The following is a 13,101-nucleotide window of genomic DNA, read 5'->3' as shown; positions in this document are numbered from 1 at the left end:
TAATTAATTTTTCATTGAACAGTCTATTGTAGTAGTAGTAATATAAGTTGGTAACTTAGAATTACCAACTTAGCCGTAAGGGAGGGTAAATATGATATACCTGCGTTCGTGATTTACTGTTCATCCCAAAGGTTGACTGGTAGAGAATGCTACTACCATTAAGTCCGCCTTTTGTATAATATTTTCTTTTGGTCAATAAAGTTATTTAAATCAATGGAAAGCAATTTTTACTAACGGGGAATAATAGCGGTTTGCTAGCAATATGTCCTATTTGCTAGCAATATGTTCTCTGAAATCATTATATTATCTGAAAACATGTTATCTGGTAAATTGGCTACGAGGGGCCAATAGTTATTCTATAAAACAGTTATTCTATACTTTACCAGTGTAAACCATAGTGCAGACAGTGTTACAATTCCATTTTCATCTATTAGGAGAAATGTAGCAGTACGCGAATACTGCATATATTATTTAGAATAATTCAATATTTTATCGCAAACAAGTTGACAGCCCACTATATATATATATATATATATATATATATATATATATATATATATATATATATATATATATATATATATATATGTAATGTGTACGCCTATATACTATTTCCATGGATATCACAGTGATCACAGAATACACTGTGATGCTCTCGGAACAACTCGTGTGTTGCTATTTTTGAGAGCCATGGTGTTAAGCCTGCGTACTTCGTAATCTTACTGCTATATCCCATCCTACACCGAAACACAGTCATGCTTTATGATAGAAACGCAGGTGAGACTGTGGTAACTATGCAAACGACTTTTATACTGTTTTCCTCTGGTATACTATTATCAATTCTGTACTATTATCCTGACTTCTTTTTTTTATCATTATATAGGCCTTCTTCATAAGTGGAGTTTTGCCAGTAGTTGCCACGCTTGGCAGGCGGGTTGGCAAATGCAGTTAATCTTTGGTGATATTTTAAGAGGGACGCTGCTGCCTATCCTTCTACCTTTAACTTCCCTTAGTCGCCTCTTACGACACCCACAGGAATCGAAGGGATGGCCCATTCTATGTTGGGACCACAAGGTGTAAGGAGGGAAAGGGATTGTTAGTGATGGAAGCTAAAGTTCCTATTGCTAGCAATATACCTAACCAGGTCGACCTCCACGTGGTCCCTGGAAACCATTGTGCTGAATCCCAGGTGTATTCATCACGACGCACTAACTGATCCGCCTTTTCATTCTCACCTGTCATCCCTCACTGGTGCCTCGTCAGCGTATACCATTAACACAGGAGGATCGCCATTCCATTTTTACCCATTAAAAGAAATTAGTCCACCACACGGTGTCTTATCTCTACTGTTATCTAATATTAATTAATTTGCTAATAAACACCATTTAAATTATCTGGTCTAAAACTTTGCATCCTATATTCCAATAACAAATCCGTATGAGAAAAACTAAATTGTAATTTTATTATTTGAGAGCAATTAGAAACGTTTACATGTAGATTAATGATGTCTCGACATTAATGATCGTTGCCTTTCAACACCAAACTTAGTGTAACCTTTACAACCTTTAGGAAGACGGAGTATAAATTGATACCTACCTGTTATACGGTAGCATATTTCAAAATACAAACTGGATTTTTATATTTATACTACACTTGACAGACTTCTTGGAAGTAGTAGAATTTTTTCATTATTTATACTAATGAAACAAAACGGAAGAGTCGGTCGACCAATTGGATTTTAAATAATATTCTAGTAATTGGTAACTCAATTCTCAACGAGGTTATAGCCTATACAACATCACGATACAACCATGGGCGGAGCCGTGGTATACAGCTAGTTTTTGCTATAAAAATACTAAAATAATCCTGTCCTAGAAAACTATTCAGTCTTGAAATGCATCTCGTATAGAAGAGAATGCAATAATATATGTAATTTTTATTAAGTTACACTATTTTTTTGTGCATGGAAATAGAATGGTCTCTTAATGAAGGATAATGCAATGGTAATCCCGCCTGCACTCTCTGTATACGCTGGCAGGGCACCAGTGAGTTGTGATAGGTAAGAATGACCAGGTCAGTTAGCCCATTGTGACGATTCAACGAGAATGAATCACGATGGTTTTGAGGGGGAACTGCGTGGAGGTCGACCAAAATGGGTATATTACTACTCCAAATAGAATGGTAGTTTTGCCTGTGTTTTCATAGTTAAATACGTTGGCGAAGTAAGTAACTAACTCTTGCTAGCAATAATACCCTATTAAGCCAAGTTCCACGCTGTTTCCTCTGGAAACCATTTTTGTTAATTCTCTGGCGATGAAAAACATCCTTAACAAACTCCCCACTTCATTGCGTGAAGGTATGGTATGGATGGTAGAATTACAATAAAACGCCTATCAGAAATCTCATAGCAATAGTTCGAACTCCCGTAACGCTCAGACGCTATCTAGAGCGATTGTCAATTTGCAACAGGGAGCATAGAGCGTCCCATTGGGGTAATAGGATTTAAAATTGTTCAAGTTTATATTTTAAGTAAATGACAATTTTCTTCTAAATTTTTGAATTGGTAATATACACGAATAATAACAAATAATATTGTATTTTAATAAAGTATTAATTAGCTATTATTTTTTGTTCCACCAACTCATAATTTCTATCATACATTCAAACGTTGATTGGAAGAAATTCCTTTTATGGGATAAGTCTGTCATTGTACTCAATATTTTTTAAGAGCTATATATACTATAATTTAAGATTTCCCAATAAAGTGTTATGTATAAATAAACGCAATAAACGCAGCAAATCATATTAGTTTGCCTGTCCTGCGAATTAGAATCCTGTAATTATTCTTTAATGTGAAGATGTATCTAGATTTTTCAGACTTCCAGAGGAATAAATGAAATGTATACTAATAATATAAGACTATGTATTCTTAGATTATCTTTGTTTATAAATTATAAGAAATAATTAAATTCTCATATAAACTATTTACGCTATTAGGATAGGCCAATAGATGTTTAAAGTTACTTATGATAAATCTCTTCAACTGTTTTGGTTAAGGTCTGGCATTCTTTATAATCTTCAATTAACACAGTACATTTCTTCAATCCACAGTCAAAACCGTATGCGTCCAAACAATCCATAGCATTTATGTCCTCTTTCTGGCATCTTCCCCAGAGTTGATGGGATATTATACCGCCAGTTATATTCGTGAATGGTAAACGTAAATATGAAGATATTTTTAAAGATTTTAGCTTTTTTAAATATAATGGATCCTCCTCTTGTAAAAATACAATAACTTTGTAAAAATACACTGAAACCATTGAGTAAAATTATAAGGCTTTCCAATAGGAATATATTTTGTGAATAAATAGTACTATAATGGCCAGTAATATATTTCTATAGTGGCTAGTTTATATTAATATGATTTTATACTTATTCTTTTGCATTAATTGGAAAAATTATAATTTGTTTAATAAAATAATAATAATTGTTTATGCATAGCATTTTAGTTAAAAAAAATTTATACAAATTAATATAAAGTAACACCTGACCTAGAATAAGCCTGTATTTTAGGTAGCAGCCTCATACAAGAGTCATCAGTGTCTCAATATTATATTTTGTAACTAAAGTTAAGTTTGAGCAATCTATAAAAGTAAAAAGAACAATATAATAGGGATGCCTAATCACATTCTTTATCAGGCAAAAGAGAACAAAAAACAGGGCACGAAAATATTTAAATATATGAATAACATTGATGTCTCTGACTATTCATGTGCCATTTTATTTTTATTAACAAATCATCTTTGATTTCTTCAGTGATGTAATAAATTATTCAGTGTACATGACAGGTCTAATTAGATTACTGAGATGTATAATTCGAAAATAAGACAGTTTAATATTTCCTAATTTTATTTTACTTAATAAACAATTACATTATTGGATTAGTGAATCTAATAATCTTAAAAACTGTCCACTCTTGGGTTCACATATTTTTCATCTCCCTTCAATTTCCCTTCTGCTATTTGCTTGTCTCTTTCATTTCTCATAGCCTGAAACAAGTTATTGTAATTTTTATAATGTACATTGGTTAATATATTAATTTTTACTATATACCGGTTTTTATCCATGACTTTGTCCGCGTGACCAGGATATGTTTGCTGATGGGATAAAAAGTAGCCTATATCCTTCACTATATATTACAGGAAGTTAGTCGAAGTAGGTGGCTTATTACAATCTATGGAGGAAGTCTAAATTTAGCAATGGACAGCTAATGGCTGAATGTTGATGATGATATCCTTCATGTACTATATATATACCAAGTTATAAATAGTCACAGTAATTGGTTAAGCTGTTAAGGCACTATAAGGTAACAAACAAACATTTTCACATTTATAATATTACAACACACAGACACTTACAACAATTGTTTGATCCCGTCTCTAAACTCTCTTATGTAAAGAATACAAATATTTATGGTGACACAATCCGAAAGACACAAGATTAAATAAGAAAAACAAAAACATGTCGATTTAAAGTTTATAAAACTGAATTCCCTTATTTTTGATAGTTTTCAATAGCTAAATGCTGACAATAGCCAGTTATAATACAGTTATTGCATTAAAATCTGTTAAGTGGAACTTAATTGTGAATTCCTAGTAAATTGGTCATAACAGGCCAACTGATTTGTTTTTTTTTCACCTATTATTCGTATGTTACCAGTGTAAACAAATAGCGCAGGCGGAGTTATTTAACTATCATAAATAAAAAATAAAAAATATTTACAACAAATCTCTTGAATTGTTTAGTCATAGTTTGACATTCATGGAAGTCTCCAAATAAATGGGAGCACTTGACTTTGCCACGTTCCAAACCGTAAGCTTCCAGGCATTCCATATAACGAGCTTCTTCAAGTTGACAGCGACCCAATAGCTGGTGTGAAATCATTCCTCCCGTGATATCAGTGAACGGCGAGCGGAGAAATGGTGAGATGGACATATTGAAGCTGAAACTAATTAATACTACGTTTGATCCGGTATCATCTAAGAAGGTTTTAATCTCACAATGTTGATCAAATTCAATTTTTCTAATAAGAGAGATCCAGATAGGTTACCAAATTACGTAAACAAAATGTTAGTGTCAGTCAATTATCCCGTCTTGTATTACCGTGTTATAACAATTATATTACTAAAATCTATTTAAGGAATAAATTAAATACCTGATATTTATAAGATTAATGGATATATACTTTCAAAGTTTTGAAATTGGAATTAAAATATTTTTATTATTATTAAATTTATAGTGACACCGATTGACAGTGACAATAGTATTTGTGATCGCTGTCAATTTAAGCTGTCTACTTACTCTTAAGCTAAGAGTGGACTATTTACTGGTACATACAGTCACGTCTGCCATAGATAGACTACAAGCAAGAGCCAAAGGGTAGTAGCAAAGATGATATAAAGAAGGTATTTATTTTCTTAGATTATTTCTAACTTTTAGCTGTTAGATAATTTTTGTAGGTTAATTTCACATATCTGTAGCTAATCTAGTTTAATGTAATGTCTAGATCGTTATTACCTAGATTTGGGATAGTATCTGTTATAGACTAAATATAATATGTCGTTCTGCAGGTACTTAAAAACGTAAAATTTTGCTGTCAATGTCATTATCAGCTGGCGTAGTTGACTATTTAGCTGGTTTTTCTGTTTATCTGTTTCATGAGGTTAGAAGAGAAAAAAAATTATATTTTCGTCTCTTTAAAAAACAATATTATATTATAAAATTAAATGTTCTCACAACAAACAACTATTCAGAAATAGGTATATATCTAATTTTCAGCAGCTATTATTTTAAAATGGAACAGTGGATAAGTGAGAATTTATCTACTATATTAAATTTTCAAGTTCCGGAAGATTTAATACAGTAAGTAAAAAAAATATATTTATTTGGCTTTGGTATTTTGCAGTGTCTTTAAGTATCTCTTTTTATTATTGTTCATTTTTAATTTTCCAGATACATTCTGTCAATTGAAAATGAAACTGATTTGAATGAATATATGAAAACTTTGTTAGATTTTGATAATACTCAACATAAAAAATTCTTTTTAGAATTGGCTAAAAAAAAATTTGTACCTAGAGGTAAGTGTAACCTATATTTTTGTTTTTTTTTTTTTTACATGAGATTGTGCAATACTCTGGAAACAGGATTTTTTAATTGTTAAGTAATCTAAATTTTAATTTTGTTTGAATTTTGTAAGTTATTATTTCAAACATTTCATGGGACTGTTTTAAAACAGTTGATGATCTAGTTTTTTTTTAATGGGGTTTTGTATTCAGTATATTAATACCTGAATAGGTAATTAAGGCTTGAATTAATTTACAAAAATAGTGTAGGACCATGCAGCAATTAATTTCAATCTTAATAAAAAAAAAATTGTACAAAGTTAGTAATTTGAAAAGTGTTTGCTAATAAAGACAAACATAAAAAATCAAAATATCACTATAGGTGTATTGAGTACTTGTAAGGACTTCTTCATATGATAATTTTAGAAAAGACAAGCACACACTTATATTAAGTAGATATTTTAAAATAATTTTAGGAAGTTCTATACCAAAACAGAATAAAAAGAAGATATCAAAGGGCAAACAGCAGCAGGAATCTGTGCCGGTAGAGATTCCATCAGCTCAGAAAGAAGAGGAGGCCAAGTCCAAAAAGAAGACCAAGTTTGTTAATTTGTACTCTCAAGAGGGTAGAAATGCTCAGGTTATATTGTTGAAAGGTCAGTAGATTGAAGGCATTGTGTTTTCTGAATTAGTAAAGTATCATAAAAGTAACATAAATTAATAGACTACTTGTATTCATTTTAAGAAAAACTGTGGACATATATTAATACTAAGGACATATATTCCAAATGAATATTATACATATGATTAAGATACACCTTTTTTTACATTAGTTAAATCTACAAATTTACTTTTTGCTGACCAATGTTTGTAGTAACCAGTCTATCTAGGATTAATGATTTTTTAATGTCTGTTACTGTAACTTTAATTCATCCAACAAAGTCCTTTGATTGTTAGAAGAAACAAATGTAAAATTAATAAACATAAAGAAAAATTTTTGTTAAAATGTAAATTGGAAATCCTTTTCTGTGCTGAGGCTCTCATTTGGGCCATTATGCGTATGAGTCATGGCTAGTGTAGCTAGTCCAGAAGCACAGAAGCTTCTTTGGATCTTTACAGGCCTCACTCAGCTCTTTCTTTGGCGTCAATATAACCTCGACATAGAGCGTTATCTGTAGCTTCTATTGTGTATAAATGTGCTGTAATAACGAAACATTTATTATTTGTAGGTCGCCACCGCTGTGACTGTCAAGCGTCCAAACATGAGCTAGTTAATAACTGCCTGCAGTGTGGCCGAGTTGTTTGTAAACAGGAGGGCTCGGGGCCGTGCCTTTTTTGCGGCAATCTTGTAAGTTGTTGCTACTTTTAAGTAAAAGATACATATATTTTATTTATTCTACTAATAATTAAAATTTTAAATAAAAAGTGTAAAAATATGTAAAGGTTATTGTTTTTTAATCAAATTTAAATTTAATCAGTTTAATTGATGATTATTTAAATTTGGAATGCGATACGATTACAGGTAAATAGTAGCCACTTATGAAAGTGCTGCGTTCCATGATGAAATATGGGTAATAATAAAAAATTAAGTATGTAGGTACTATTCAACTAAAATTGCATTACATTTAGTTCCGAAAATTTCGAATAATATAATAATATTCATAAAAATGCGTAACTTTAAATCTTTTCCTTCCTAATATTTTAAATATGAAAGTGAGGTTTGTTTTCTCTTAGTATCATAAAGGCTTAACCAATCGTCATGAAATTTGGTATACATACACTATATGGGATTGAGTAGGACGTGAGTACTTTTTTAGTAATAAAAATGTGATCATGCAGACGAATTTGCGGGTAAAAACTAGTTGATGATCTATTCATATCTGCTTTATTTATACAGGTGTGCACACCAGAAGAGCAGAAAGAGATTAATGCTAAGACAAAAGCTAGTGCTAAGCTGATGGAATCACTCCTGGAAAGGAGCAGACCCAAAGGCTGGGAAGAGGCATTGTCTCATAGGAATAAATTGCTCGAATATGACAGAACTAGGTTAGAAACAGATTGTAAAAATATTTGTCTATATATACTAATTTAGAAGAGTTATTATTATTTATACTAACTTAGAAGTAATATTACATATACTTATACAATTGAGAACAGATTTTTTCAGTGTTAAAAACATAATTTACTCAATAGAATATTCATCTTTTAAAGATTTTGAAGATTTATATAAATATTTGTTGTATACTTGTGTATAGTGAACGCCGCACCCGGGTGACGGATGACGACAGCGACTATTTCAATGTAAACAGCGTGTGGTTGAACTCGAACGAGAAACAAAAACTGCAGAAGTACCAGCAGGAGTTGCACGAGAAGAAGCACTCGTCACGCCTCCATAAGAAGATGACATTCGATTTTGCTGGTGAGTGACAAATTTTATTGATCTTATCATAGTATGTATATGCAACTATTAATATATTTAAGATTATTTTCTAGAGAAGGCTCAATTCCTTAAAAAGGAGCACGGGTTATATCGGATATATATTTGAGAAACTTTGCTCATATTCTTTGGGAGACACCAAAAAATTCTGGTGATTTTCATCGTCATCATCTCAGCCATTATCTGTCCACTGCTTAGCATAGACCTCTCCCATAGACCGTCATAAGGAATGGTCTTTTGCCACCTGCGCCAAATACACCTATGTATGGTAGTAAATCAATCAAATCTTATAGTCTTTCTTTTAAATCGATTTGGCTGTTTAGACGCGATTTTGTAAAACACCAATTAAATTATCGAGTCTGCAGTGCACTAACTGAAATTGGAAAGGATTCTGAAACGCAATTTTTATACATTTATCTCTAAAGCTCATATTTTAAATTAAAATTTTCGCGAAATTACTATTTTATTGACATTTCTGAATCTGATAGAAATTCTTTCATATTGGTACTTTTTTCAATGGGTGAAGATGGAATGGTAACGCCGCCCGTGCTATAGGTATACGCTGGCGCGGTACTAGTGAAGGATGACAGGTGTAGATAAAGGCAGGTTCGTTGGGCTATACTGACCATTTAAACAAAAATTAACCATTATGGTTTTCATGGAGAACCGCTTGGAGATCGACCTGATGAAAAAAAGCATATTTATTGGATCCTACATATTACTTAAGCGTGGGGGGTATCATGGGCAAAACAGTATACTCTGTTATGTCCATGGTACTGCTCATGTCTATAGGCGACGGTTACCACATTCCATCAGGTGGGCCGTCAGCTTGTTTGCCATTCTAAGTTGTATAAAAAAAAAATAAAAAAAAAACTACTTAGGGTCGTTAAAAGATTCATGATTCGTAACTTTGTAACTATGATGTCCTCGTCTTTGGTTCGGGCTGCATTCACATACATTAGTAATATGGTTTTATTTCCTCATTGAACATACGTACATTTCTGGTAAACATACAGGTCGTCAAGTTGTCGAGGATAATACGATAGATTACGAGGTGGACGAGGAAAAGATCAGGCAGATGAGTGATGAGGGGCAAGCAAGCCAGTGGTTGCAGCCGGACGCGTTCGTGGGCGCTCCGGGGCTCCCCGGCGACCGGGACGTGGCGCCTGGGGTCAACGCACCGCTGCTACAGGTATTTTTTTTTTATCGATGATAATAGAATGGTAGCCCCACCTGCGCTATCGGTATATACCGGCGGGGCACCAGTGAAGGATGAAGTAGGTCAGTTAGCCCATCGTGACAAATTCAACAAGAAATATTCACGATGGTTTCCAGGGGGAACCACGTGGAGGTCGACCTAATAAGGCATATTGCTAGCAATGGGGCTATCAAACTCTATTACTAACAATCCCTTTCCCCCCGCTGCTACAGGTATTTGTTTTTATAATAATAATGACATAGTAATGGGTTACGTTATTAGTTATATTACACTGGGTGTCAATTAATTGTCTTTGTTTGGGTTTATTTAGATATGTTTTTCTACCAATTCTTGTACAAAATATTTGTAGTTCTTTAATAATATTGCATATAGCGAGATAAATGTTTGAAACGTAATTACGTAAAAAAATGTGCTATTTTGTGGATTTTTCCTAATTTATGTTATATCCAGGTACAACACGCTTAGTTCTCTCCAACTACATTCACTTGAAACTAATTCTAACTTAAAACGTAAAAATAATTGAAACTTGTTTTGTTTAAACTCCCGCCAAACTAGCTTCGAGCTTATATTCTGTAGGTAGGTCGTACTTTTCTATCTCGCTCTAACATATACTTTATAAGGCTTTTTCTTTTTTACATTACCAATCTATATACTATATTATGTAAGGTTTTATCATAATCCTCGACTAATGTTTTTTGACAGTTCGATCCGACCGTGGAGAATAAAGGCTATGCATCAGCGTTGAAGAATTTAGGGCCCCAGCTGTCACGCATACAAGACGCTGAGCTGCAGGAAATGAGCGACACCGGCCGTTGTCTCTCCATGCATCAACCCTGGGCCTCTTTACTCGTTGAAGGGATCAAGTTGTGAGTTTGAGTATTATTATTATAGTATTAAGATGCCTAAGTGTGACAAACCCCTTATTTAATGACATAATTTGCCGTGCGGTCCCAGCATAGAATAGGCCACCCCGTCCTTTCCTGTGGGTGTCGTAATAGGCGACTAAATTAACTTAATGGTCGAGGGATAGGCAGCAACGTTACTCTTAAAATATCACCAAACTTTAACTGCGGTTGGAAACCAGCCTGCCAAGCGTAGGCCTATATTCTGCAGTAGACAGTTAATAGCCTATATGTAGGTGATAATGACATACATGTGAGTAAGATTTATGGACGGAGCACGGAGTTATGTTTAATAATAGACGATTAACGGCTCAACATGCCGAAAGAGATTATTTTTTATATTCTGGATATAGTATTATTACTATAGATTTTTATTATTTTCATTAACAATAATGGTACACCCAGGCACGAGGGCCGCACGTGGTATACCAACCATCGCGGTCGGCTGTGGATCGCGTCCACTGTGAAACCTCCTGATCAAAACGTCATCAGGGCGATAGAGAACCAGTACAGAGTTTTATATCCGGGTAAGATCTATTTTATGATTACTACTAGAAATTTGTCATTAAGCTAAGTCTCTTATGCGGTAAATCGAGAATCTGAAAAACTGAATTACGTTAAGAAACATATACCTAATATTTACACATAGTTTTTATTTATCATTTGTACTGTGCCGATGTTTTATCATAAGCTCTTTAATATATGGTCCTTCGAGCCGGATAAATAAACTGAAAATATTTTAATTATGCTATTATTAGTATGCATACGATTACCAATATGTGATTTGAAGGATCGACCACCACTGGTATGGGAAACCATCTTTATTAGTAATCAGTCTTTGATTATTATTAATGCATTTGTAGCATTCTAAAATATTAACAAAAGAACTTAAAATCAGTAAAGACCCTATGGGGCATAGTAAATAGAAGCTAAAAGGGCTTCACCTTTAAAATTTTCGTACTTCTACGTAAATTTATGTTTAAATAAACTTAATAAACTAAGCCTACACTGATACTACATATTTTATTATTACGTTTTGATAATATATTTTCCATGTTTGTAACTTTAAAAACCTAAAAACTATATTCATTTTATTTATAGATAAACAGCTGAAATTCCCTAGCTTCTACCCGACTGGGTGCCTTCTGGGATGCGTTAGTGTAGACGACTGTTTGCCGCAAGAAGAATATCAGAAAATGTAAGTATGAATGATTCTTACAATATTAGCTATAATATCAAAAGAATTTTTATATTAGGTGGGGAACGAAACAATCTTAAAGCGTCATTTTATTGATTTAGATGTCATAAATGCATGTTATATACATACATGTGAATTTTTAAATCAAATTAGAGCTAATATAGCCTAACTGATTGCGTTTAAATTTGGATTTAGAGTTTCTATTAAAACATATTTATTTATTTGAATATATCTTAAAAATGTTTGCAATCTGTATGGAATGTTTCTCTAAATTTCAATATTTATCCATACCAATAGATACCCAGACGGTGAGAGCGATAGTCCGTACGTGTTTATTTGTTCAAACCCCATCAGTTTGAGGCTACGTTTTCCGGTCAAGGGACAGCATAAAATATGTAAGTATGATTAAAAATATTGTGTGATTTGATACCTTTTTAATGGATAAATATAGTATGGTAACCCCGACGATGCTAATTCGATCTAGAACTGACAGGCCAGTGTTGCTTGTGATGGGTTCAACAGATTGTTCATTCACCTCCTCCAATTAAACGAATTAAAACAAAGTAGAGCTGAAAAGTATAATAGCTTGGTGGTATTAGCAACAGTTTAATAGAGGCTGCCATGAAGACGACGTTTGAACCTATAATGCCTTCCTTTGGATAGATTATATAATACATCATTAATATAAGTATACATAAATAACCAGTGAATTACTCCGGATTTGCACATTTTTTTTAATTAAAATATAGTGCATATAATTCGCTGATAAAGTACCTTTCTACAGGTGGAAAAGTTTTAAAAATAGAATAAGTTTTCTGTTTTGCACTACTGCTGCCCACTTACTACTTCCTATGTTATTATGTTAGGTTAACCGGAAGAGATCTCTTTCAGAGATAAGTTCACCTTTGTTTCTAATTGTTATTATTACTGTATGTTTTGGTGCAATAAAGAATATAAGTATTTTTTGAGGTTATCCATTATAAAACAAATAAAACTTTCGTTGTTATAATATCGTTTAGATATTTATGAAAAACTTTGTTTCGCAGATTCACTGGACAAGACGATTCATCTCGCAGCCATCAAATGTATTCAGAAAATGTCTAAATCTCAAAGTGAAGAAGTAAATGCTGGTTAATTTCTATATGAATTCAATTACCTTAACTCATGTATTGTGTAAGAGAATATTGAATAAAAAGCTTTTAATTTTGTTAAGAAATATATTT

General features: G+C 32.7%; 2 protein-coding genes across 2 annotated transcripts; one reads left to right on the top strand and one right to left on the bottom strand.

Annotated features, from left to right (window-relative positions):
- Positions 1–3,891: 3,891 nt before the first annotated feature.
- Positions 3,892–5,376, bottom strand: LOC113521932 (NADH dehydrogenase [ubiquinone] iron-sulfur protein 5). The gene is made up of 3 exons (XM_026907609.3): positions 5,216–5,376; positions 4,783–5,008; positions 3,892–4,049 (listed from the first exon to the last, which is right to left on the bottom strand). The coding sequence occupies exons 2-3, from the start codon at positions 4,993–4,995 to the stop codon at positions 3,960–3,962; spliced, it is 303 nt and encodes a 100-aa protein (XP_026763410.1). The 5' UTR covers positions 4,996–5,008; positions 5,216–5,376; the 3' UTR covers positions 3,892–3,959.
- Positions 5,377–5,685: 309 nt separating this feature from the next.
- Positions 5,686–13,094, top strand: LOC113521759 (activating signal cointegrator 1). Its single transcript, XM_026907412.3, has 12 exons — positions 5,686–5,922; positions 6,013–6,137; positions 6,599–6,778; positions 7,352–7,470; positions 8,020–8,168; positions 8,378–8,541; positions 9,576–9,751; positions 10,481–10,644; positions 11,086–11,207; positions 11,782–11,878; positions 12,176–12,273; positions 12,925–13,094. Exons 1-12 carry the CDS (start codon positions 5,855–5,857, stop codon positions 13,011–13,013), a joined length of 1,551 nt encoding a protein of 516 aa, XP_026763213.2. The 5' UTR covers positions 5,686–5,854; the 3' UTR covers positions 13,014–13,094.
- Positions 13,095–13,101: the final 7 nt, after the last annotated feature.

The sequence above is a fragment of the Galleria mellonella genome, unplaced genomic scaffold (assembly GCF_026898425.1).
Source record: "Galleria mellonella isolate WM207_F2 unplaced genomic scaffold, CSIRO_AGI_GalMel_v1 utg63, whole genome shotgun sequence".
Lineage (NCBI taxonomy): Eukaryota > Metazoa > Arthropoda > Insecta > Lepidoptera > Pyralidae > Galleria > Galleria mellonella.
This window is presented reverse-complemented; position numbering and strand designations above follow the sequence as displayed.